At 41.3% G+C, this 27,359-nt stretch overlaps 1 protein-coding gene across 3 annotated transcripts in view; it reads left to right on the top strand.

Moving 5' to 3' along the window:
• fra (frazzled) overlaps nucleotides 1–27,130 on the top strand; it is a 37,909-nt gene extending 10,779 nt beyond the window's left edge. The window contains exons 2-26 of one of the 3 annotated variants that reach the window (XM_043423024.1): nucleotides 12,964–13,132; nucleotides 13,702–13,841; nucleotides 13,966–14,133; nucleotides 14,360–14,482; nucleotides 14,770–14,932; nucleotides 15,239–15,366; nucleotides 16,228–16,387; nucleotides 16,651–16,766; nucleotides 17,095–17,509; nucleotides 17,791–17,941; nucleotides 18,163–18,291; nucleotides 18,493–18,699; nucleotides 19,070–19,361; nucleotides 19,480–19,638; nucleotides 19,865–20,070; nucleotides 20,214–20,529; nucleotides 20,667–20,861; nucleotides 21,260–21,298; nucleotides 21,573–21,705; nucleotides 22,016–22,251; nucleotides 22,465–22,572; nucleotides 22,792–23,003; nucleotides 23,092–23,308; nucleotides 23,519–23,658; nucleotides 24,080–27,130. In XM_043423024.1, the coding sequence (XP_043278959.1) occupies nucleotides 12,964–13,132; nucleotides 13,702–13,841; nucleotides 13,966–14,133; nucleotides 14,360–14,482; nucleotides 14,770–14,932; nucleotides 15,239–15,366; nucleotides 16,228–16,387; nucleotides 16,651–16,766; nucleotides 17,095–17,509; nucleotides 17,791–17,941; nucleotides 18,163–18,291; nucleotides 18,493–18,699; nucleotides 19,070–19,361; nucleotides 19,480–19,638; nucleotides 19,865–20,070; nucleotides 20,214–20,529; nucleotides 20,667–20,861; nucleotides 21,260–21,298; nucleotides 21,573–21,705; nucleotides 22,016–22,251; nucleotides 22,465–22,572; nucleotides 22,792–23,003; nucleotides 23,092–23,308; nucleotides 23,519–23,658; nucleotides 24,080–24,178 (4,421 nt within the window). In that variant the 3' untranslated portion in view covers nucleotides 24,179–27,130. Of the gene's footprint in view, nucleotides 1–12,963; nucleotides 13,133–13,701; nucleotides 13,842–13,965; nucleotides 14,134–14,359; nucleotides 14,483–14,769; nucleotides 14,933–15,238; nucleotides 15,367–16,227; nucleotides 16,388–16,650; nucleotides 16,767–17,094; nucleotides 17,510–17,790; nucleotides 17,942–18,162; nucleotides 18,292–18,492; nucleotides 18,700–19,069; nucleotides 19,362–19,479; nucleotides 19,639–19,864; nucleotides 20,071–20,213; nucleotides 20,530–20,666; nucleotides 20,862–21,208; nucleotides 21,299–21,572; nucleotides 21,706–22,015; nucleotides 22,252–22,464; nucleotides 22,573–22,791; nucleotides 23,004–23,091; nucleotides 23,309–23,518; nucleotides 23,659–24,079 lie in introns of all 3 variants that reach the window. The other 2 variants (XM_043423023.1, XM_043423026.1) reach the window with 2 other exon arrangements.
• Nucleotides 27,131–27,359: the final 229 nt, after the last annotated feature.

The following is a 27,359-nucleotide window of genomic DNA, read 5'->3' as shown; positions in this document are numbered from 1 at the left end:
AATTCAGGCATGAAAGCGAACACAGTTTCAACATCCATGATGTTTAAACGACGCTGAAGTTTGCAACGTTCTAGTCCACCGAAACGAAGGGAAAAAACTTTTGCAATTCACCAATTTTTGATTTCACGAAGCACCGGTGCAGATTGAAAAACTACGAATTGCAAATTCGACAGGGAACAAAGTTGGAGAATTACTGGAATTATTGGAGGCTTTTTTACATCATTTCGTTGGACTCCAACGTTGCGAACTTCAGCGTCATATGATTAATGCGAGAGCGGTCAAACATAATAGAGAGATTGATTGATTTTTTTATTATGCCCTAGTTGTAACAACTTTAGGCCGAGTTATGTCAATTTAAAAAATTTCAGTTATAAGTTGCTTAATACTGATATTTAAACTACTATGGAAGCGAAAATATATTAAATAAAAGTAATACAAAGTACAATAACGACCGAAGAGGAGACAATTCAATAAAAAAGGCTGTTTATATTTTATACTGTACTAGCATTCATGCATTATAATGACTTAGAGAAAGAGAGAGAGAGAGAGATTTGATTGATCGATTCAATTATCAATGCCCTAGCAAAGCTACGGAGTACATGTTAACATCTGATTACAAAAGTTAGAAAACAGAAGTATAAACACCAGAAAGAGTAAGAAAGAAAAACTACTAAGAGAGAGAGAGAGACGAGGCGTACGAAAGCTGGAGAGACTCCAAGAGAAGGAAAGAAAATGGGTAAATTTCGAGAAGCCAAAAGCCTCGATGATCGATGGAGAGTTTTCGAAAAAGATGAAAATCGTGCATGGAGATGGCTTGATAGAACATGAGGAAGGTTAAGAATTCAGAGAGGGAACTAAAAATCAGACAGAAACAGGGGATTTATATAGACGAAAGGAAGAAAGATAAAAAAGAAGTTGGAGAAGTTGAAGCAAGAAACACGAGGAAGGGAGGAAGATAAAAGTTGGATAAGAGAAGGGAACGAGAGAGAAAGGAGATGAGGAGAGAGTGGAGGTCGGGGAGGAAGAGAGGCGAGGAGAGACGGCTCGTAATCTGCGCAGACTGCATAGGTAAGAACGAGATGTCATGCAGGCACGATTTGAGCCAGATGGCGCAAGAACACCTTATACCGGTCACGCAGCGCCCACGATTATCCTTCCCCGTTCTCAATATTTTCGCGTCCCATTCGATTGTCATGGACAGTGAACACTCGCGAGATCATTTCCCGAAATGGTGTGAAATTCTACCGGAATGTTGACCGATTTAGGGGGGAGGGAATGACCCGAAAATGGGAGCTCGAAGGATCGGTACGTTCGCAGTCGCATCCTGCAGTTAATCTGGAATGTTGATACTCGATGAAGGGAGTACAGTGCTCGTTAATCGTCGATAATGAAATGAGACTTCCGAATCGGTAAGGCGACTGGGAAGGTGATTTATTTTCGACATTTCTGAATGATTATTTTTATCGATCCCATTGAATGTAGCAATTAGTTAACCAGATAATATTTCGAGGCGGCGTCGCGAGGGATTCAAAAAAAAAAAAAAAACAGTAAAAAATACGGTTTATCGGAGTTGTTAAAACGGTTGATTAATGCGCGTCGGGAATATCGCGCAATATCAATGAGATTTCGAGAGCGAGTGGGTAACGCGGCGGCGCGCTGTTTTGTTTAATCTTTTTAGCGTATTTTTTAAACGATCTAATAACGCGATATGCATCGCGGAATACTTAGTGGAGGGAGGCGAAACTCGCGCGATTGCCACGCGTCGATGTCGCAACTCCGCACCTATGCGTTTCGCATTCGTCGCCCACGCTCCGCACACGCTCCCGCCGGAGTGCGCACATGCATTCGCCGGCGCACCAGATTCCTCCCTTTTTCTTTCCTTTCTCTGCTTCTCTCGCTCTCTCCCTCTTTTTTCCAAATATGCGAACGCTCTTATTACCGCGCGCGCTCGCGCTTCTCCTCGCGCTCGTGCGTTCATGCATTTTTTACGGATTTGCTTCCCCCCCGGCGCCGCCCCTTCGCTCTCGGCTCTTTTGCCGTACCAGCAACATTATTCAAATACCACGAATGTGCTGACACGCGAGGGAATACGTTAATAAATAGCAGTGGACGGGAGATGCAATTTTTCCTCTCTTTTCATCTCTCCGCGAGAGCAGCGAATACAAATTGGACTCTGAAATCCCGGAGCGCGTAATTTCCTTCGAAAATACCGATGCACCCGCAGCAACGTCGTTCCGGAGTCTCCCGAAAGCTTTTACTCCTGATAAATAAATAACGCGAATCGACAAATATGCTCGATAAATACCGATGCCCGGGGAATTAATCCGTTTTTTCGTACACCCCCCGCCCCGTCCCGGCCGGGAGCTTGAGCTTCGTCCCCCGATACTCGCTCTGTTTGACGAACGAACGGAAATAGCTGCGAAATCCACGGAATATTTGTGCGCATATGAAAAATATAAATAAACAGAGAATTAGCATCGACACAAGTTCCAGCGGGATCCAATTTTTTCTACTTTTTATTCGTCCGACGTGATCCCACTGCCGAACAAATGGGAGGAGACTCGAATACCTTGGAAACGAATATCCAGACGCGTATGCGTGAAAAAAAATGGTTTGGCGTAGCATCCCAGTGCGGGAAGCGCGGACGAAAATCCAATAGCGAAATATCGAATATTCAAAATGTCCCGAAAAATGATGTTTTTCACGATCTTTTTTGATGGTGACGATCCTCCGCAAAGCGAAATTCACGAGGAAATGAACGTTTTCATGCCGACCTCTTTTTTCGACGAGAACAACCTGAAATTTCGGATACCAGAGTCCCCGATTCGTATCCAGAACGAATTGCGCAGTTCAAGAGAAGATTGTTGCTCTGCGAAGCTAGAAACGGTATGCTCCGCTGGTTCGATCAATCTCAGGTTGGATGAATCTCAAGAATAATTAGTCACGAGGCTAGAGGAAGACGAATCGTGCGCGTACTTGCGCTCTCCCGGTGAGGGTGGATCGACTCTCTCGCGTATATCGCGGAGGATACGCGCAGCGGGGACTCCGTACAATCGCCCCTGGCACGTGCGCCTGGTACGATTAATTGATTCTTAGCCCTAGAGGCTCGCTGAATGGGAGCGGCGACGGGGAGCGAGGAATAATGGCAGCGGAGAGAGCGAGCGCGAGATTCGCATGTGCGCTGCGAGCACGCGTTTCCAACGGCCATCAATATTTATGAAACACCCCGTAGACAACGGCGCGTCTCGCCACTTGGAGCAGCCACCTTGCCTTCACGGTCTGCTCGTCACGTGTCGACGACTTTTACCTTCTCTTCGCTTATTTCCATCTCCTTTTTTTATTATTTTGAACTTTTATCCTGGCTGCTTCTGTCCACTCGCTTTCTTACGTCGATCCTTTGCGCTCGGATTCAAATATTAAGGTAGATCGTGCCCGAACGATCGTATTTTATGGGGGTCTAAATTCGATCGATTTTAACTCCCTAATTAAAGACATTACACTCTAAATTAATGTCAGAATTATTCATTCAAAATTGTAAATACGTTTTTTCAACTTATCTTTCGCTGGCGAATGAAATTACAAGCCGCTCATTAATCGGGGATCCTTCGCCGACTGAACCCCAAATTTCACTCGTCCCTGGCTAAAATACTGCAGTTTTTAATGTACAAAATCGCTTCAGAGAGCGCTAAGGGATAACACGGAGGGAAATGGATCAATAAAAAAGTATTAATAAAAAGAGAGAAGCTGTGGCAGGAATGGTCCGAGTTGAAAAGAAACAAAATGACGAAATAAGCAACTGTGAGATTAATACGAATGCTCGTTACCAATTTCGTTCAATCTTTAACTTGAAATATCTTTATTACTTTTCTTATATTTTCTTCATATTTAAACACATTTATCTCAATAACCAATGAGACGAAGTCTTAAAATATTGATGCGCGTGTCAGTCGACTAGCCATTTAAACTCTGTAAATTTAAAGACTTTCTTAATAAAATCGTTTCGTGCATAAACTACCTCAAGTGCGAGTGAAAACCTGCGGAATGTTTCGTCGACGAGTTTCCTCACTTTTTCACAAATTTAGTAGCATTTTTGAAACGCCTGGCTTCCGGGATCGAGCGTGTGAGTGAAGAGACGATCGATTCCCTAATTGAGGCTCTTTTTTCGTGGGCGTTAACGAGAAAGCCTCCCGGTCGAGGCCCGTCGTCTATTCTTATCGGCGGGAGCGATTGCAGCGCGCAATTCGAGCTAAATTTCGAGATCCCTTCGCTCCTTGGGAGCGAAAGGTTTATCGCCGAAGCGCCGGGGGCTCTGCGACGAAAGTCCGATTCCGCAGCGAGGACTTTACGCCGCGTTAATGATCCTTTTTGCGGTTTATTTCGGTCGACGTATTCGCGTTTGAATATTCTAGCGGAGCATTGCTGGGGTAAGAATTCTCAAGGGACGTGTATACAGCGCGCGTCGATGATGCTTGTTTTATTTATTTCCGTAGATCGCTCGCACCGACAATCGGTTCAACGTACTCGAGCGCTCTTTTCCCAATTCGACTCAATAATTCAAGGCTGTTTATTCGTCCGCGGGAGCGCATCGATCCGATTTTGAATCCTCGAACGTTTTGACGCCCCCCCCGAGAGCAAAGCCTCGACTAAATTTGTACGAAATCGCGGATCTCGTCTCTCCTACGAATATTCGTAAAGAAAAATGTTTATTATCGAGGCAAATTCGCGATTAGGCGAGTCGAGTTTTTCCCCCTCGGAAAACAAACAGAAAAATCCTCCGCTGAAGACCATTCGTCACTCGCAGAGTCTCTCGCGCAAACATGCTACATGGCGCGATGCATGTGCGCGAAGAGCTTTTTGAAAGCCGAAAGAATGTCGCGGGCACGCGTGACACGAAGAATAAAAAGAGAGAAACTGATGTGTGCTGCGGCGCGCAGGGAAGAGGTGCCGAGTAAAAACAAATCAGTGTCAAGTCACCCTTCACCCTTTACGAGCGCCATATTTATCTTGAGGGCTTGTGTCACAAAAGCTTCTAACCGAGCGAGACGACGACGCGTGTCAAGACGAGACATTTAGTATTTCTTCTTCTTCTTTTCCTCCTCCTCCGCTTTCCATCTCGCACTTTCCCCACGCCATCTGGCGAATATTAGTCGAAGCCAAGTTAAGTAAACACGGGGAGGAAGCAATGGAGCTGTATACTTGTCAGTCTTCGCAAGACTCGGACGATAATGAGGCGGCGCAGAGATGGCACTGGAACGACGTGGCACACTGGCCTTCGAGGAGCCTCGAAAACTCCCGGTGCTTTGTGCGATCGATTGAGGAGGATCATGCGTCACTTGTCATTAAAGAAAGCAACTGAACCTTTTTGCTCTTTTCGTGATGAAAGAAACGATGAAGATTTATTCTCGCAATTATTTAAATTATGTTTCACTTGTTTGTTGAGATTGATCAATTTTTGGTATAATGACAGCGGTTAAAATACTTTCGTTGTAAAATCGTCAGGCAAAACAGCCATTTTCTATTTATATTCAAACCAGCTGGCTCATGGTGTTGTCAAACCTTCCACTCCGTTCTTGTCGCTATTACTCGTTAACCTCAAATAAGTGTTTTTCTTTTTCCATTCCCAAGTGATTTTCACCGGCAACAAGGCTACCGCAAGACATCTTTGATATCTAAAAACGTCATATTTTCTTATTCTCGTTTTTGGCTCCTTAAAATTGGGAGGATTTCATTGAATCCAAATATGGTCGAACAGGAAGTGTGCCTGCCATATAAGAGCTGTGTGCAACCCTTAAAAAATGGGATGTTCATTCTTTGTTTTCTCGACAACTGGACTGCAGGTCCTATAATAATTCCTGAAATAAATGCATTCCGAGAATATTTCCAACATATTTCCAAATGTAATCTCCCGAAGTTGGAATTTTCGATTTCCATTAGATTCGCGTGATCTTCCTCAAGTGTATTTACAAACAATGAGAATGCGCTGGAAACGTAGGAGAAATGAACATTGAAATTGCTCCGAGGATACCGACGATCTCGGACTCGTGGGCATCAGGATCACAGCAGTTCCAGTTGTTTTCGTACATCCGGAAAAATCGATTGGACCGTCTTACGATCGTCGCATCAAAAAACCCGGATGGCCTTTGAGTTGAATTCGCAGATTTGTTTTTTCTTCCGAGGTATTCCCATAAATAAACGCCTCGAGGAAAACACGTTGGTGAGTTTATCAACATTGTCAGTCGGGCGTTAAACAACGCGAGATTAGGCGGACAAATGATGACTCGTGTATATATAAACAGGCTCGTGTTGGCTCGACGAATGCACACGAGATCGGTGCGTCTTGCCTTTTAACAAACTTGCGCGGGGGAATAGTTGGAGAGACTTTTCCATCTCGCTCTTGCTCAGGCTGCTATTTCGGTATTCAACGGTGCGGTAGGTTGTCGCACCCTCGCCTCTCCCTTACCGTAAATCAAACGCTCCGCGACGGTTTATTTTCATTCGAATTCACGAGGCAGCCCACGAAAAGCCCGCCCGCGATATTCTCCGGTGCTTTTTCTCTCTCTCTCTCTCTCTGTGTGAAACGAGGAGAATTGCACGTTCCTGCTTTCCAGAGTCTCAATCCCCGTGCGACGTTCCTCTTTATTCCCCAATCTGTGTCTACATTGGCCAATGAACTTTGTAGTACATTCGTCGCTCGATAGTCCCAGCGATTGCGTGCACCAAAGACTTCTTTTTTCCTTCTGGCTTTACTTTCCGATGCCACGAGGGGGAAAATCGCTCCCGGATCCTTTCTATTCCTCGCCAATAAATTTCTCTAGCCATGCCTTTTTTTCGAATCCTTTTCGGATCGATATCGTTGCTCACAAAGCTCCGCCTTTTTCTAGCCCTTTCAGTGGCTTCTTCGTTTGACAGCATTTTTCATCGCTTTCTTACAATTTCAAGTTTTCAGGCTTCCCTTAACGTATTCATATCGCACGAGCGGATTTTTTCTGGCACAAATTGGGCCACTCGAACTTTCGAGTAATTACTGACCTCTGAGAAGTCGCGGTCGCATAGGAAAAGCTTCTGCTTCTGCCATTTTTCCAACTTCTGTCGTTCATGCCTCTTATTTAAGGATTCGGCAACCTTTTATTTTTATCGTCAACCGAAATTTGGTGATGAAATCTCCATAAGTTCGCGTATATAAATTTTACCATTTTTCAAGTTTTAATTCTTCATTAAATGTTCGATAACCTGACCTGAAATTTGGCCAATCTATTCGCATGCACTTTTACTTTACTGCTGTTTAAAATCAGTTATTTGTAGAATATTCGAGTTCGTGGAAGGAATACCTTAATTAGGTCTCGTCGCGTTGTTTTCGTTGCTTTCCTTTTTTTGCAAGCCAATGTCACTCAGCCTCGTCGTTCGATCCATCGCGATATTGCGCACAGCCGAATGTTCCTCGGCGATAAAAACACCGAGAAAAGTGTAAGAGCCTGCAATCCCGAGTGCAAAACGCAGTTCCTTGTGGCGTAAAAGCCTTCGGCTATAGGTAAGAAAAAGTTTTTTATGTCTCGAGCACACAACGGAGATCTCAGGGAAGATCGAACTTTTAGGAGCTCAACTTTAGACCGAGCTACTTCCCCGTCTATTTTTATGTTGCGTAAGCGAGCCGCTGCAGGGCATTCGTCACTATTCGATGGGGATTCAAATATTTTCGTTGTCTGCATTCCGAGCTATTAATGATCGAGTAAATTTTGTGTCAAAATCGGCCGCAACTCTCTCTCTCTCTCGTTGTTTTCGAGGTGAAAATTGGTTTTCCACACGTTCCGCCATTGCCGCCCGACGCTGCCCGAAGCTTCGGGCTTCCTCTTTCAAAGGAATCCCTCGCGCGGAGTAAACTTCGTTCCAAAAATGTCACGTTGTCTATGACGCAATTGTCAGCGGTCCGCAAGCACCTGCGATGCTCTTCACGCTCCATTCCAATAATCGATTATCCTATAGAAAAGTTTCGAATAACTTCTGGACGACAGCCAACTGCCGACAAAGTGAATTCGGAGTCGCGGGACCGTAACTCGAGCTAATCCTCGTTGATAAGCTGCGCCCCGTGGTTCGTGCCTTCAATCTTACTCCGCGTAGACCTCTCGGCTCTTCGTCGACTTTGCATCTCGAAGAATTACCTATTCACGCTCATCGTGCATTGGATTGACGCTCTAATGGGATTGCAGTCAGTGATAACCGTTGAATCTTCATAAAAACGAATTCTGAGGAAACTCACTAACTTGGCGAACGCTTTTTCGTACCCGAACTATGTGCGGTGCAATTTATGAACCACCGAATTGGAAAATTTCTTCTCATATTCTCTCTAGTTAAAATTTTGAACAAAATTATTGAAATTGGAGTTGAAAAATTTCACAAATTTTTAAAGTAGATCGTGCCCGAAAGATCGTATTTTATGGGTATCTAAATTCGGTCGATTTTAACTTCCTAATTAAAGACATTACACTCTAAATTAATGTCAGAATTATTCATTCAAAATTGTAAATACGTTTTTTCAACTTATCTTTCGGTGGCGAATGAAATTACAAGCCGTTCATTAATCGGGGATCCTTCGCCGACTGAACCCCAAATTTCACTCGTCCCTGGCTAAAATACTGCAGTTTTTAATGTACAAAATCGCTTCAGAGAGCGCTAAGGGAAAACACGAAGGGAAATGGATCAATAAAAAAGTATTAATAAAAAGAGAGAAGCTGTGGCAGGAATGGTCCGAGTTGAAAAGAAACAAAATGACGAAATAAGCAACTGTGAGATTAATACGAATGCTCGTTACCAATTTCGTTCAATCTTTAACTTGAAATATCTTTATTACTAACAAAACCATATCGTCTCGAATTTTTTCCCAAACCTTCATTAGATACTTCATTATTATTGTGTACGTTTTTCATAAACTTCGTAAGAAGCGCGTTTATTCGTCATATGGAAAGACAAACGATTTTTTGCGCATAGTCCCTGTTCCCCCGTGTGTTTTTCTTCATATTTAAACACGCGTTTATCTAAATACCCAATAAGAAAAATCCTTCAAAATTTGATATGCAAAAATTGCTAAAAGTTACGATACATATTTCGAGTTCGCGAGTGCGAGAAACGAACGAAACTTCTTAAACTTCTGTTGCAATATTTCCTAAGGTAGCCTGATCTGAAAATAAAAATTCGCCTTCGTTCCCCGATCGTCATTTGCTGCCCTGAAAATCTCCCATTTCGAAAGTACCCAGCAGAATCTGGAAGTCGCCGATCGAAGTCACCGGTCCTCGTTTCCCGAAAACTGCGCAGTTCACTCGCTTGCCTCAAAATTCAATCCAATAATCTAGAAACTCACTTTGACTCGATATCTCAATGTGCCATTGAATTTGCTGGATGTACGAGAGTATTTCGAGGCTTGTGATCACCGGAGCGATGAATTCGACCAAGAAGCTCGGAGCACCTTAAATATATTCTTACATCGCATAACCCCACCAATGTGGCTGCTCGCGAAGGCGTGGGCGATGGCGAGAGAGTCGAGAAACGACTACGAGGGCCATAAATTCTAAGGGTCGACCAGTTTTCCGCCCTAACGTTCCTCGCACGAGCACACGCACACGCACACTCGGGCTCGCGTTTTGCACTGCTTTAAGGGGGATTATAATCGCGAGAGTACATATTCGAAGCGACGTTTCTATACTGACATCTCCGAAATACCCTTCGAGGAGAATTCGCTGCCTCGAGGGCGCACTCCAAGCGTCGCATTTATTTTTCTCCGTTTTCTTGTTGCGGATTTCTCAACCGGAGGTTTTTTAAGGTAGAGACGCTAATGAACTTATTTCCGTCGATTTCTTCGTTGTCCGTGTATATTTTCCGTTATTTTCGTACCGCCCTTGACAAAGTATCGTTCCAAGACGAATCCCACCCTCTGCGGGGAATCCGTTCGAAATGATTTTCCGACTTTCGCCCAGTTTGGGAGGATTTTTGATCGGTATTTTCGGAAGACAGAGTGATCGAGCGCGCTTCGAAACGGTTGAAAAGGTTTTCCACTTTCGGCGATACATTCCGTCGTATTTTTCGTTATTTATTTTATTTCATGAGCTCCCTTCGCTGTGCCGAGGAGCGCGGGGGTTTACGCGAGATCGTGGAGAATCGGGGAGAGACGAAGCGCCTCGATAAATCGTCGCGGCTTTGCGGAGTGTTGCGAAATTCGATCATAAATAACGAGGAATTGAAAGGATTTTGTTGCTGGTGCGGGCGATACGTTCGAAGGCGCGAGAGCCGGCTGCCCGATGCGGAGATTTCGTTCAATCGCGATTCACCATTTTTCACATTGTCACCGTTTGAGGGGTAGCGACGTCTCGACGATGAAAATATTTTCTGTTACAAAGGCGACGATGAAGATATCGAATGCGGAATTGGAAAAACAAAAATCCCGGATATTTATCAGGCAAGCGAGCGAAAATGGGAGCTTCGTTTTATCGAGGGCCTTCGGGTCAATGGAATATAAATGAAGCCGGAAAATCCTTTGGAGGATCGAACGATTGATCATGAGCGTTCCAGGGAGGATAATTTGTCAATTAAAACGAAAAAAGCGAGTCGGTCAAGAGCGATGCGAGAGGCGAGCAACCTCGTTCATTTCACTCGAACGCACTGCACCCCCTTAACAGCCCATTTTTCCTCGATAAATAAAGGCCATCGTGAACTGCCCCCAATTCTCGTGTTACGCGTCGAAAATATGGCGCAAGCAAGAACCAATATTACACGTATCATTCGCCACGAGTATAATACCGTAGAAAATTCACGTGGATGTCGAGCACCAGGGGCAAAGAGTGAGGGTGAAGGGCTCGAATTCGAGCTTGAAAGGCGTCGTGAAACGGCTCACCGCTGTTTCTTTCGAGACCTCTCTCCCTCTCTCTCTCTTCCTCTTTCTTTCTTTCTTTCTAACGTTTGTGTTAATATTGTGGGGTAGACGCGATGCTACAATACAAAAGTAGGGTATAAGTGGGGAGTCTATGTATACCCTGCGGGATGAAGTGAGTCTCGGGGTAGCTCGTCCCTTTGTTCCTCTCCCAGCATGTACCGGGTGAGACAATCGCATGACGCTGAAGTTTGCAACGTTGGAGTTCAACGATACGATTTAGAAAAGCCCTCCAATAATTCTAGTAATTCTTCAATTTCGTTTCCTGTCGAATTTGCAATTCGTAGTTTTTCAAGCTGCCCGCGGATACTTCGTGAAATGAAAAATTGGCGAATTACAAATGTTTTTTTCGTTCGTTTTGTTGGACTCGAACGTTGCAAGCTTCAGCGTCGTGACAATCGCGTCTGGTTGCGATTTTTTCGGAGATGGGGCACGCAAAATGGAAGCGTGGTGGACAGCAACGCCGATCGGAATTGGGAGTATTGGTTTTCGGGGGTTCGTTCATCGCTGCAGAAACGTCGACATCAAAATGGTGCAGAAATTGAGAATATGAAAATGACGAGCTTTTTCGGGGATTGGAAAAGTCCATGGGTCGAAAACGCTCGCAGGAAAATTCAATTTCTTAAGGCAACGTGGCTATTTTTCGTCTCGGACATTAAGAAGTTTGAAGGAGAAAATTTAGCAGGTCGCTCGAGTCTTTCGGAGCGAAATCGATCAACTTCCATCCGCGATCGACTCGACGCCGAATTCCCGTTCGCTCACTCACCCGGGAATAACGAGTGCAACGGCGAAGCAACTTTGACCTCTGCGACGACCTGGATTCCGCGCAACATTCAGCGAGGGATCTGAAGAGGGCGCTTCCCCAGCCGTCCCCAAAGTCTGTAACTGCCGTCTGAAAAGTTCCTTTTCTTCTGTCCTACTTGAGTTCCGGAAAAATAGCCTCCGGTCGTTTTACAAACGTCGCACCCGGTATGCACACACCGCGGAGCCGGAATCCTCCCTTCAGCTCTGGACTACGAGCCTCGTTCCTCGGCGCACAATGCGATACTACCAGCTCAACCAAAAGAACCAGCGCCACCTTTTTCCCTCCTGTTCAAACTTTCGAGTGTTTTCGTGACACTCGATACGCCCTCCGACTCACCTATACAATCCACGTCTCTCGTCTTCCCCGCGAATCCGCAGTTACGACGCCGCCCGCGCATTTACTTTTTTCTTTTAACCTGCTCTTCTCCCCGAACGAAAGTTTCGAGCATGAGACTAAATATTGTTGCTCGAGCATTGCGCCAAGTGCCCTTACACCCTTTCCCGTCTTGAACGGTATCAAAAACCTGCTATCTAGGTTTTTTGAGGTTCACCATTTCCCGGAGCCTTTTGCGGGGTCGATCGTTCGTTCCTTCTCGGGTGTGAGCACGCAGGGCCGAATTTCGGTGTTTGCGAATGTTTTCACACAGAAAATGTGGATTTTCGAGCGATTTTTTCCGTCGAATTTAATCGATGAAAAAATACTCGTCGTCCTTTTTCTGAGCGCCTTTATTCGATCTGCTCGCGGCGAGGACGAGGTCGAGCTCGACCCGCATCGTCGGTTCGCCGAGGTAACCGAGCACTCGGCAAAACAGGAGCCAAAATTTGATAGCTTAATGGAGCCTGCTTTGCTCTTCTCGTCACGCGCTTCCCCGCGTTTATTTTTCTTTTCTTTTCTTCGCGAGCCTCTCTCCGGTTGCCGACACGATCGTTCAGCCGTGCAGGCCGCCGGTGCCTCTTCACTCATCTTCCGAAATACTCAAAACCTTCTACGATGCTTCGCCACCAATGAGAAAGTGCCGGGTTCGTTCTCCCCTGGGCGATCGTAGTTTTGTCGCAGGAAACAAAAGCTTTAGAGATTCTTCGTGGATTATTTTCACGAGAAATTCAACGAACACGAAGATTTCACGGCGCCCGATTTTTTCCCATGAAAAATTCACCCGCGGACCGCCACCTAATCATTTTTCACGCAACATTTTTTTCTCCCCTTCCAATCGATTTATTTCATTTTTTCTTGCATTTTCCAGCCCGAGCTGCCGGGGGCTTGCAATTCAAGGTCGAGCCACAGGATGTTGTGGTCGAAATGGGTGGTTCGGCCAGACTCGATTGTCAGGCAACCAGTCTTTATGGACAGCCAACCATTCAATGGAGAAGCGACGACGGTCAGCCCATCAATTTCATCGGCGACAGCTATCGGTAAACAGTTGATACAATTACTGCTTATTCAGAACTAAATTCCGTGGCGATCGAACTCATTTTCACCGAGTTACTCGATCTCGGTCCTCAGCTTCAGGATAAAAAGAAAAATTCGTAATTTGCTGTCGATCGTCGCTGACTTTTGTTCGTTTCTAACTTTCGAGATAATAAAAGCGAGTAAGAATTTTCAAAAAATTCAATTTTCATTCACAAAATTGTTCGCGAATACGAGCTTTAAAAAACGTTGGAAAAAACGGCGACGATCGATCCTAAGTCGTTTCGATACGAACGAAAGATTGAGAAATAACGGAAACGAGTTTTCCATCGAGGAGCGATCGTCGTGGATACCAAAAGTTGAAAAAAGCGAGTGAAATGCAGCCCGAGCAGCCCCGCAAATTCATATTGTATCCGTAAATACATTGGCAAATAAAAGATCCGTCGCGGAGTCGTCGCGACGTTATGGATCCCCAAAGGCGAGCAGATGGGGATCGTCGTGGTTTATTACTCACGAAAAGTGGAGCTTTGGGTGGTGGTCTCGAGCTGAAAGCGATGATTTGTTGTTGTTACAGTTCGCAGCTGGCCAATGGCTCGTTGTACATAAGCAGCGTTTATTCCGAAAGCCCGGAACTCACTGGCAGTTACCAATGTCTGGCAACGGTCGACGGCATTGGCTCGATCGTTTCGCGTCCAGCGACAATTAAACTTGCGAGTAAGTATCTATGAGGAAAAATCATTCGTCGCTCTGAAAATATCGAGAGATCGAATCTCATGGGAGGAAAATTTGCCGTCAATTTTGTTCGGTCGATTAACTAAGTTTTTCTTTCTGCGCTAAGGCTTGCCGGGATTCGACAAAGAGCCCCAGGACACGATGGTCTACCCAGGACAAATCGCGTATCTGAATTGCGCGCTGCCGACGTCGTCGAGTCTGTTGAAAATTCATTGGCTCAAAGATGAACATCCTCTGGGTTTGGACGAGAGCCGAATGACCGTAATGCCTTCCGGTATGTAAACAAAATGTGGGAATAAATCAACCCGGAATGCTGCACTTGTTTTTATCGAGTCCGGTGTATAAATTTGCTGCGTATATTGAAAGCCTTTTTCTCTGTGAAAGAAAGTCGAATAGCGAGATAGTTTTCAGTGGGTTTTTATGGAAGCAAGGTTCATGGAAATTCATCTGAAATGCTGCGCGACGAGCTACGATTTTTACTCGCTTTTTGGCTTTTTCAGGTGCTCTCGAAATCGACGATGTCAAATCACACGACGTAGGTTCTTACAGATGCAATGCCAGTGGATTCGGACAATTCAGGCTCAGCAACAAGGCCCAACTTGCTCTTTTGGCCAGTGACATCGGTGGGTGGATTGGCAGACTCGAAATTTGACGATGTTTCAGCCCGTCATTTTTTATTGACTGAATTGTCCCCACGACGAATTCGGCTCTTTATTACTTTTCTTCGTAAAGTTATTCAATTTTTCGACCACTTTGCATTCGAAATTTTTTGTCTTTTCAACGTCCACTCGATAACTTTAATTCGTTGACGAGGGGGAGATTTCAATTGACGTATGAAAGGAATCGTAAAGAGTGAATTTCATTTTAAAATTTCGTCGTTTTTTTTCTCCACGGTTCACTTTGGTTCCAGACCAAGGTTCGAGTGCTCCGGTTTTCATAGCAAAGCCCACGGAACAATACGCGATCGAGGGCTCGTCCATAACTCTCGAGTGTGCGGCGAATGGAAATCCCAGACCGAGCATTACTTGGCTCAAGGACGGAGTTGCGGTTGACCTGGCAGCGCTAGATTCGCGGTAATGTGCTAATAAACTACGAAATTTCCAGACCCCTCGATACTTCAAGAGTTTAAAGTCAAAGGATTCGAACTCGAGCTTTGAATTTTATTCCCTTTTCATTCACAAATTCATTGATGATTCGTGAACTAAAGATATTTCTCAAAATTTCTGTATTTTTTATCGTTTCAACCCTTTTTCCGTGGCTCGTTAAATGATCAAAAACAACAATTTATATCCTGACAAGAGCCTCGATTTACTCCCATTTGTACGGTTACTTTTTTGCTCGTACTCAATATTGAACAATTTATTTTTGCTCTTCTCAAGATATCGAAAAGTCGCGGCTTCGAGTCTCATGATCATGGACGTAAAGGAAAAGGACCATGGCTCTTACCAGTGCCGAGCAGAAAACGACGAGGATACGCTCGACGCCGTTGCTGAAGTCAATGTTCAAGGTGAGCATAAATTAGAGAAAACGAAGAAAATTCTTTTCAAATCTTTTCCATTTAATCGTTTTTCAAATCGATTCAAGGCCGGGGTAACGTCAATTCGGTGAAAAAAAAAGTTTAAGAATTTTTTTAGACGCTACAGATAACACAAATTTATTTTACTGATTGTGACACCATAATACAACATATTAACCAGATTTCCCGAATTTTTAAAACTCGAATATCAATCATTAACTCGATGGTGGTAGCAGAGGCACTTTGGAAAAAAATTGTCCACCGATGAACAGTGTAAATCGAAATCTACTCGACCGATACTTCTGAAATTTGGCATATGTTACTTCCTCACAAAATTGACCAGGTATCTGCGAGAGCTTTTTTCCAATTTTTCATGATTATTAATCTCACAATAACAAATAAGCTCCTTTTTTGTACGAAAACCAGTCTTTTCACTTCCGAGTGTCACAAAAAATGCAAAAAATAGAGAAAAAAAATCGTCTCGTAGATACCTGATCGATTTTGTATGGAAGTACCATGCCAAATTTCAAATGAATCGGTCGAGTAGATTTCGATTAACGCTGTTCACCGATGGACAACTTATTTCTGAAGTGTCTCTGAAGATTTGCTACCATCGAGTTGATTATTGATGTTCGGATTTTCAAAATTCCGGAAATATTGTTCATACATTGTAAAATATGATGTCATAATCAATAAAATTGATTTGCTGTTACCTGTAGCGACACTTGAAGACACTTCGAAGCTAGATTTTCTGGATGTTTTGTCTCAACTGCGTAAAAGTGTCAATTGTTCAATGTCGCCTACGAATAAACCATTCCGATCGAATTCTATGATCGTTGCATGATTCCTCAGTGCCTCCGAGATTCATCAAACGACCAGAAGACAAAGTCGCGAACGAGAATCAAGATTTGGAATTCGAGTGCGAAATTTACGGTAAACCAGAGCCCAAAGTCACGTGGCTGAAAAACGGCGAGAGAATAACTCTGAGCCAATATTGGCAGCTGGTCAATAGGTAAGGAAAAGCGAGAGAAAACAGCCCAAAAATTTTGAGTCCAAAAAAACTAGAATTTTCCACCCTTTTTTACAAAGAGCAAAAACATTCTGAATATATAAAAAAAAAAACACTGGAAAAAAATGTTCGATTTCGTTACAACATTTTAACTCTTCCTGAGAAATATTTTTACAGTATTTCATCCATTTGTTCCGGAACTAAACCTCGATGAATGAAGATATCAATTTTTTTCTTAATCCTCCTATCGAATTGATACGTTCCAGCAACAACTTGAGGATAAACGGTCTACTAGCGATCGATGCCGGTATTTTTCAATGCATCGGATATAACGCGGCGGGTTACGTTCAGGCATCGGCGAGACTGACGATAAACCAACCGAGTGAGTACAAAAAGGCTGAATAGAACGAAGCTGTGTTCAAAGAATTTTTAATTTTGACGTAAAAGTTTAGTTAGTCATTTTCGTCGTTGGTGTTATTATTATTTGACAATTCATTAATGAAATAAATTGATTGATTTTCTCATTAATTTATGATTTGTTGTATTATTTGTTTATTTAATGTTGTTTTTTTTCGTTTGTTTTTCTTTCTTTTGTTTCTGGAATCCCCTTAATTTCCTTGCCTACTAAATGTGCGGCATGCTAACAAAATGTACAAAATTACGGATACGGAATGAAAAACCTGCCTCTGGGAAATAATTGAAACGCGAAGAAAAAGCGCAATCCTCGAAATCGACGACGGTGCGTTCGGTCCAGAAGAAAAAAATATTGTCGCAGCGACCGTTGTACAACAACACGTGGCAACATCCGAGCACACTCTTGGGTCATACTTTATCCGCGTACACCCCGAATCCGCCGTTGTCGATTAGTCCGTCCGACGATCCAGCGGATTTTCTCGGACCCGTTAACGATCCCAATTCCCTTTACGATCCGGAATCCCATTTTCTAGATGACACCGACAGCTTCGAGTCCGGGCTTGAAGGTGGCAGCGTTCCTTCGCCTCCTAAAAATCTGAGCGTCGCTATCGTCGCATCCAGATTCGTCACGCTACGCTGGCAAGAACCGGAGAACGCGAACGGTGACTTTCTCACCTATTATGTATACTACAAACAGGAAGGATCGCAAAGGTGAATAAATTCTTCACTTGAAGCAACATGCCATGAGTGTGGCCGAATTTATCGATTTTTTCCCCAGTATTTCTGCTTTTCCTTGATTCATAATCAAGACAAAAGAGCAAAAATATATCAAATGTTTTTTGCCTTTTAATAGAATCAAAATGTAACGAGACTTTTGTCAGGGTTCCTTTATCTTCGAGTCCTCGGTTTATAAAATAACGATAAATATCCAACATCAGGATAAGTAAAAGATAGCATTTAGTAATGAGATAAATACAAATTGATTACCACAGAGAACGAGTAGTGAACACGCTCCACAAGCAACTAGAAGTCGTGGTACGCGGTCTTCAACCTGGCGTGACTTATCAATTCCGGGCTGTAGCCCACAATTCCCGAGGGGCTGGAGCCTCCAGCGAGACTCTTCGAGTCACGACCCACTCCGAGGTTCGCTCAATTATTTCATTCAATCATTTAAAACTTCGATTAATTTCGATCTCAATTAGATTCTGGGAATTGAAATTATTCAAATGAATCGCAGTTGGCTGCGATGAGTTTTAGTGCTTGGAACTTTGCCTCCTTCATTTCGCACGGAAGGGAAATTATTTAATTTTGTTATGGAGACGAATTTGTATGTTTTATTTGAAAAAAATGTTCCACAATTTTAGGCTGATGTACCAGGGCCCCCGCAAAATCTTGAAGGCCACGCAACCAGCAGCGTCAGTATCGCTCTGTCCTGGGAAGAGCCGCTCATCGTAAACGGCAGAATCTCAAAATACATAGTCGCGTTCATGAAGGTACGTTCATTCCGTTAGCTTGTTTCTAATTGAACTTCCTTTATGGCCACATGCGACACATGGAAGTTGGTAGAATATTTTTTATTTTCAGCCTGAAAAATTTCATTCAGGTCGAAAAAAGGGCATAAAAAATGTCTGTTTTTATATTATTGTTCGTTTTATTGTGTATTCCGACTGTACGATTTTTCGTTCGATTTTTAGAGCGATGAGAATGAAAAGACACTAGAAACCACGAGCACGAATTTCGAGTTGATCGAATTGGTGCCTTACACCGATTACAGTATATGGCTGCAGGCTGTTAACGAAAATGGCCCAGGTGCGCCCAGCGGTGAAATTACAGTGAGAACATTCAGCGCACCTCCTTCCCATCCACCTCACAATGTCACTCTCGAAACTGCCAGCTCAACGGTGAGTTAAATCAAGCGAAGATCCTCGAATGAAAATGAATTCTCTTGTTTAACGACAGAACGGCTGTGCTCGCGTTGGAAACACGAATGTCAGAATATTTCGCTCCAGTTCGGGAGAGTAAAAGTATGAATATGACATGGATTTTGCACTTGGAGAATTTTCCCCAAAGAAGTTCCGGTTTTTACAAAAAAACGTTTTTTTTTTATTCAGAAAATAGCCTGAACATAAAAGCTGAATTTTATAAAAATTTATTCAAAAACTCTGTAGTTGATCATCCAATTGACAGCTGTCGCTATGCTCGGTATTCAACGTTAGTAAGTCTGCTCAATTGTTATTCTTCTGTGACAAGATGAATATTATTTTTTTATAGAGTATAATTATCCGTTGGGAACCACCGTTGGAAGGACAGAATGGTATAATAACAGGCTACAAAATTCGGTATCGACGTCAGGATCGACGTTTTCACACAAACACCATAACGACAGAAGGCAATCAACGAGAGTACACTCTTAGTGGTCTCGAAAAACATGGCGATTATCACGTGAGAATGTGCGCTCTCAATGTAAACGGTACATCACCTTGGACCGATTGGATGAGCATCGAGACTTACGAAAATGATCTCGACGAGTCCATAGTGCCGCACGCTCCAGTCATAATACGAAGTAATAAGCGACATTTTTTATTTCAATACTCGCATGGGATAAAATTAATAATAATTGTGGAATTCCTCAAGAGCTAAATAATCCTTCAATTAAAAACTTGTAAAATATCTTTTAACAGCGAAAGCAAATGCCGACTCGATTTCCGTCTCGTGGAATCCTCCCAAAGAAGACAAAATCAAAATTCGAGGCTATAAAATCGGTTGGGGCAAAGGCTTTCCGGACGTTTTCACAGAAACGGTCGATGGAAAGCAACGCTTTTTTACGATCAATAATCTTGGTAACTTAATTTGACATCTCACTACTTTTGTTACTTGAAATTCAAGCGCTTTTTCTCCTACTGTCAACCTATGAGCTTCCATGAAAATAATATTTGCTACTAAGGTGGTTATAGAATGTTTTGCTTGCAAATTTTTAGCTGATTGAATTTTGTTTGCAGTAATTTCTTTCCTCATCACTTTTTTTAAATACGCTCGAAAATTAATTTTCTACTTAAATCATTACAGAACCGCAGGCGGAATACGTCATATCTCTGAGCGCGACGAATGACCAGGGTCAAGGTTCTCCCGCATATGCGAACGTTCGCACTATTGAAAAATCTGCACCAGAATCTGTCACACCGCTTACACCCCCGATAGGTATCAAAGCGATCGTACTCTCAGCCAACACCGTCGTTTTGTACTGGATCGACATGACATTCCCAAAAATTCAGGTATTCGAATAATATTTTGAGTAAAATAACCTAATTCACCGCATCGATAGATCGAATTTCTAATGAGAAACGATCTATTGAGTTTATTCTCAATTAATCAAACTAAATTTCGAATGATTTTATTTTCTCCGAAAACCGAGCAGTTCGTGAGTGATAGTCGTTACTACATCGTGAGATACGCTCCTTATCCGAGCATAAATCCACGCTACAAATATTTCAACGCGAGTGATTTGAACTGTATGATCGGAGATTTGAGGCCGAATACCCAATACGAGTTTGCTGTCAAAGTGGTGAAGGGACGTCGCGAATCTCCTTGGAGTATGGTCGTGCTGAATCAAACGCAGGAAGCTGCGCCTGCATCAGCGCCACGCAACTTGACCGTTCAAAGCAACGAAGAAAGGCCAACTGCTGTCGTCTTGCGCTGGTTACCTCCAAAACAGCCCAATGGTCAAATCACAGGTAATTTCGTAGATTTCAGATCCTCGATCTTGAAATAATAAAACTTCTTATTCACCAACTTTTTATCCTTTTATTTGAAAATGTTCGTTCGACCGTTACCTTCTTAAAATTTTTAAGTGATAAAAATCAATATGCAGGATATATTATATCGTATTCAACGGACATAACGAAACGAGATCGAGACTGGATCGTTGATGGAATGGTTGGTAATAAGACCGAGTATGCCGTCAGAGGACTGAAGACAAGTACTACGTATTACTTCAAAATACAAGCCCGGAACAACAGAGGGAATGGACCGTTTTCTTCTACTGTTACATTCAAAACACTTCCGAGTACGTAACTTCGACAAATACGTAGTAATCCGTATTAAAATGATGAATCGCACAATTTTTTGTGTCGTCAAAAACAGTACAGTACACTTAGCCACGTGTGATAATAAAAATATTGTTTTGTAGCTCGTGGAATAGTTATTGTAGTTTCGTTACTCCAAGGCTGTCGTAGTTTGCTCTACTGGTGTTTATTCGAGTCGATCGTTCTGTACGCTTTCATTGATTTCATATGATTTTTTATTCACATATTCCACCTTTTTTCTGTTAAATCGTCCGCAAGGAATGCCTTAGAGTTTGCTTAATTTTTGTTGATTTTTCGGTTTTTAATTTGTGCTTTTTCATTGGCACAGGAATGCTAATTGTCGTAATTTTTTGTTTCTCTTCGTTTGAATCATCACTAGGCAATGGCATGGAATTCTATGACGAAGTGCATGCTCGAGGTAAGAACTTATTCACGAACTCTTTCACTCTGTGCGCCTCATTCACTTTAATAAACTGTCAAAACAAACATTTCGAAACCACTGTCCATCTTGGTCTGCAGAGAGAAAATTTCTAAGAAAATCTTTTAAATAAAAAAACCCAGGATCCTTGAAGTTCCAATAAATAAACACAATGCACCCAAAAATTATTTTTCATTCTTTTGTTCCATCACTTGCCACATGAAGTTAGTGAATGATTAATGAAACTGATGAAACTCTGACATTTTGAATTCAGATGGACGAGGATTGTCTGGTATACTTATTTACATAATTGTCGGATGCACCATCGTCCTCGCAACTGGAATTGCCGTCGTCGTAGTCGTCGTTTGTTGCCGTCGGAGTCCTGACTCACCGGAACGAAAGAAAGGGTAAAAATGGTTATTTCATGTCACTCGACTCGGTCAATACAGTTTCTACGTTGTTCCTGACGTGCTCAAATACGGCAGCATAAAAAAAAAGTCAAACTCCTTTGAAATATCCAAAGTTTTTTAAAATAAAAAAACATGGATAGTAGAGCTAGGAAAAATTTGTACATTGTTTCCAGATTTTTTCTTCGTGAGATGAAACGATTAGTGTAACAGTCTTTTCATTGCAAAATAAGGATAATTTCTGTGTCTACTTGATATTTTTTTTACCCGGAACTAACCATTGTTTTGTGATTTTTTGATCGGAATGAAGGTACATGAAAGAGTCGAATCAGAAGACAAACATAAAGCCACCGGATTTGTGGATTCATCACGATCAGATGGAGCTCAAAGCTCTGGAAAAATCGTCGATAAACGGGGAAGCTTCAACTAGTGGCGTCGTGAGTAATACACTACCAAGATCTTCGGGGAACCAGGATTATCCCCAAGACAACGTACCCCTTAATTCAAGTTCTTTGGACAAAAGGACGTATGTGCCGAGTTATATGGGTAAGTAGATAAAATAACCAAGAAAGAAAAATAATGAAAAGGATCATTTTATAAGAGGTCTCACAGTTTGTTTCGATCATTTGACAGTTATTTCAATCGTAACGATGAATCCCGTGATTTTTTTCATACACAATTTACCCGGATTTTGTTGCTTATAATTTTTGTTCCCTTGTTTTCTCGTGTACTTTTATCGCGGAAAACAAAAACATTTAGGAAACGTGGACGATAAGTGCTCGACCCTGACTCGGCAACACAGTCGTGGTAGTCACAATAAACCAAAGCTTATAGCACTCCCGGTCGATGGTGGTCAATTGCATCAACGTGAGTAACGCGTTTTCTTTATTTATTTATTTTACATTTCTATTTATTTCGTCGGCCACTGTTTTGCCAATTTTTTATTTCATACAAATCTATTTTACGATTCCACAAAAGTATGGTTTTTTGGACGAAACTTTGGACAACGAAGTGAAGAAATTTCGTTGCGGCCTGATATGAATCATCAGTAAAAATGTTTGAATTTATTGTAATATTAATCAACAGCGATCGCGACTGCGACACCAGTCGTCAATGGCAGCATGTCACAGCCAACAATCCACGGATCTTGCAACGATGTACCGTCAGCAAGAGCGAACTATCCACGCACTGTAGCCCAGTACAGCCTCAGCAGGGCTCACATAACCCTAGAACCAACTCCTGAATCCAGCCCGGATTCGTGCTCCATGCCAAGCACTTACGAGCCACTTCAGTCTCAGGTTTGCGTTTTACAAATGTTCCTTTACTAAGCAAATTTTGCATTTTAACCTTAATATGTGAAATTTAATGATTTGATCGATACCATAGATCTCGTACGGACCAACGAGCCAAAGCTACACATCAAACAGCCCATATGCACCTGGTCATTATGTGAGCGGAAGTCAGTCGGTGACATCGAGTGGTCCTCTCGTCGAAGGCATGGGAAGTGGTAAAAGACTGCAGGGCCATCCGCTAAAAAGCTTCAGCGTTCCGGCACCTCCGCCCCAATCCGCTCCATCAACACCCGCGCAACAAAAACACGGCGGTAAAGATTTTTCAATGTTCAATTAGAATTTATCGAATCGAAAAAAAAAAATATTTTTTACATTGATTTGTCATCAAATTCTGATAACTTGAAAGAAAAGTTTGTTCATCATTTGCTTAAAAGTTTCTTCCATCATGTGTCGTGAAAACGATTAATTGCTTTAAGCTACCATGGATATTCGGGGATTAAATTTGTCTTGTAATTCTATAGGCACTCAAGTGACGGTCCGGCCAACAATTTCTGGAAGCCCATACAAAAAGGTGCCAGGAACGACGAGCCAGTTGACGAAAAATCGTCTCGCATCCGTATCGAATCCTTCTCATACAGCTGAAGAAATTGAACGATTAAAGGTATCATTTTTTTCAAAAGTTCTAGTCGCAGAGTTGGTACCGAAGTTCAGTGCATTTTTTCGACATTAATTTATTGAATTTGATACATAGATCCTGACTGTGGTCTTGTCTCTTGTTGATAACGCACAATAACGTACGAATAACCCTAGTTTTATTTGTCGACGAAGGGCCGCAGTTTTCGAATTTGCTATAAAATCAGAATCCCATATAAAAATATTCTTGCTATACAATTCAAATTTTTCGAGCCAATCGCTTCCAGTAATGCAGCGCCGAACGATTAAAATAGAAAGTTTTAAGGTCGAAGGCTATAACAAAAATAACAAATTTTCGAACGAAATTAATTTTTCGCTTATTTAAATGTATAAACGTTGAAGTTCGAAAAATAGAAGAAACAAAATTCATCTAGATTTCAATGTTTCAGCCATCCTACAGTACCGAGGAATTGAATCAGGAAATGGCGAATTTGGAGGGTCTAATGAAAGACTTGAATGCAATAACGGCCTCTGAGTTTGAGTGTTAAAAGTTTCTCAAAATAGATATTAACAAAGCTGATTGAGCTTGTGCCATCGTTTGACATTGAATTAACGAAATTCGAAGACGTGGCCAATGAAAAATAAGAGAACATCAGGAATAGTGAATGTATGGCTAGAAATGCTGAAGGTAAGAAGAGGCTACGACGTCATGAAGGAAAAAAAAGGAATTTAAGTATTTGCTCGCTGCGCGAAAAAATACTGTCGTCGCGCCGAAGAAGCAGGAACGAAAAAACCAGAAGAATCGACCCACCGCTTGAGTCGGACTAAATCCGTAAACTTGCCAATATTAGATAGTAATTAAAGTGAACAAAAGTGAGGAATAAAGAGGAAAAAAGACAAAGGACAAGAGCGTCGCGCAACACGCTTCCGCTCTCAGACAGCTTATTAGAAAAAAAAAGCACGCGACCCTTGGACGTAACAAAAACAATACATTCAAAGAGGCAAAACTAGAAACGCGATGCAAGAAGCAAAAGTGGAAATAAATCGTACGTAGCTAAGCTACAACGACTGCCATAGATAATAAGTGAGAGTTGAATGAAAATTCTCAATCTCGATGCCGAACAAAAATAAAAAAAAAAAAAAACAACAAGAAAATAGAAGATAGCTCGAGACAAGCGCGAAGAGAAAAAAAAACACTTTCCTATTTTTTTATCCGAACCTCTATCGAACGAATGTTTCAAACCACGCATTATCTCCGCGACGATGAAGAAGGAAAATGAAAAAGAAAAAAAAACAGAAGAGCAAGAACAATCGAAAAGAAAACAATGAAGAATAAAAAAATTACGTGCGGTTTTCGTACCTCCGAACGGGAATTTACACATTTTTAAATCTAAAAATACTCAAATTAATCGCAAAAGACTTATACGAAAAAGTAACGAAAAACGATGAACCATCGTTTTTCTTTTTCCACTCTCATTTTTAAATCCACGTCTTCTTTTAGCTAAAAACATAAAAGTTATTGAATATCAATGATAATATTAAATTTGTATGACTACACAAATCCGAGAATATTCTAATAAGGAATTGAAAGTTTTTCTACCGAATTTTTTGCTACTACGTCCTCAAGGGAAAAAAGAAAGAAAAGAAATTTTTCAAACGCAATTTAGAGTCAAAATGAAATGGAACGAAGAGGGATATTCATGATAAATACATTTTTTAAAAACGCTTAGACGCCATGGCAGCTTTGATCGGAGACAAAACTAACATTTAAAGGAAAGCATCGACTCAAAAAAAAAATACAAAATAAAACATAAAAGAACAAATCAACAATGTGATTCGTTTTTAATACAAATTTTTCTATGGAACGCTTATTTGTGAGAAAATTTCTGGTACTTGCCCAGAAATTAACGCAAGAATGAACGAGGAGCGAAAGATTTTTTGGTACAAATGACAAGTGTGCGAAAATTCGAATGATTTTACAAAAAAAAATAACAAAAACATCGTACTTCTGTCTATTTATAAATATTATATAAAAGTCAAAACTTTAGTATTACGATCTCATTGGAAATGATTATTTCTTAAGATTATTCGCGATAAATTCGTAATTGTTTATATTATTTTTTGTAATTGTGTATAAGAAAACTGAAAGAAATCAATGTACATTTACTACCAATAGGCTGCTTCAAAGAAAACGAAGAAAAAAAGCAACGTCGCGGATCGACGTTCGTGTTCCTTTCGAATTCATTCCTTGAATGCATTTCTTTTTTTACGTATATAAAAATCTACCTACGTCTTTGTCTTTATGTGAAATATTCTTCAAAGTATTATTTGATAAAAACATTTGTATGGGTGTTGAGAACAAGACGCGCAAATTTTTCTCTCTGTACACAGATTTTTAATGATGCATCGTGCTTATAATCGTCATTCCATGTTTAAATTTTTCCGAACGATGTAGATGGTGATGAGAGCGTTCGAACGATTCGCGAGAATTGAATTAATGACACATGGAACACTGCCAACTTTTTATTTTTTTTTTCTCTGTTCAATATATTTATATTTCTATCTAAAAAAAAACGTATTTGATCGTGACATATATTGCCTTTTTCACGTGATGCGTTAAATAAATGAAAAGCTGCCACCTGTACCGGCCTATACATTGCGTCAGAAGGCCTACCGAAGATTTTTTTTCGGTACATCAAAAGAGTAAAAAATTCATTTAGCCTAACTACGTACTGAATTATTATACATTAATATACACAATATTTATAACAACATTATTATTATTATTGTCATTATCATCATAAATGATTGAATTTATTTATTAACTGTAACAACAAAAGCGAAAAATATTCTCGCGTTTACAAATTTCAAAGGAAAATATAAAGGAACAAAGACGGGCTTGAACGAGCCAATTTTTCTACCTAGTTTGTCAATTTTACATACCAAGAAGAAATTGTTCGTCTATAATTTCCATCGAATATTCCATCTAATTGACAAATTAACGCAACAAATCGGACTGAATTACAAAAAATAATAACCCATAATCCAATAAGACAAAATCGAAAAATTAAGTAAATCGTGCCCCATTGTACCATTAATGATTCATGTGTAAATATTTATTGAACGAATGGCCACTATACACACAAATAGAAATAATTATATTATTTATATCATTCGTACACTATTACGAAAATTTTATTATTATTACTATTATTGTTATTAATAATGTAGCTCATTTTAATTATGATGATATTTGTACGATAAAAATAATAACGATATAACGCGGCCATCCTCACTCCCAACGACGGAAAAAAATAAAAAAACATTCATAACAAGTGTGTGATAATATTTGTAAAACTTTTATTACACGTATGATATTTTTTAAAAAATGCTATATTATTATTGTACTCTGTGTATATATACATATACACGAAGAAAAAAAACACTTTGTAATTAGTAGTGTGTATATGTATATAGCTAATAAACGATCTTATGTTCTACGGGAGTGTTAATAATCATTGATATTATTAGAGCAACATTTTGTCTGACAGAATCGCTTCACAGTTTTGTGTTGCTAGAGCTTTCGTCCATCATTTTACTTCATCACGTGGGGATGAATTGATCAGGACACTGAAACTCGATGGCGTGTGAGCTTCAAGGCTTTTTCAAGCATACATAACTAAGAAGTAAAGTAGTAAGGAGTGCGGTGGTGGTGAGTGGGAATTTGAA

The sequence above is a fragment of the Venturia canescens genome, chromosome 7, assembly GCF_019457755.1.
Source record: "Venturia canescens isolate UGA chromosome 7, ASM1945775v1, whole genome shotgun sequence".
Taxonomy (NCBI): domain Eukaryota; kingdom Metazoa; phylum Arthropoda; class Insecta; order Hymenoptera; family Ichneumonidae; genus Venturia; species Venturia canescens.
The sequence above is the reverse complement of the archived record's forward strand: the minus strand, read 5'-3'. Positions and strand labels throughout refer to the sequence as shown.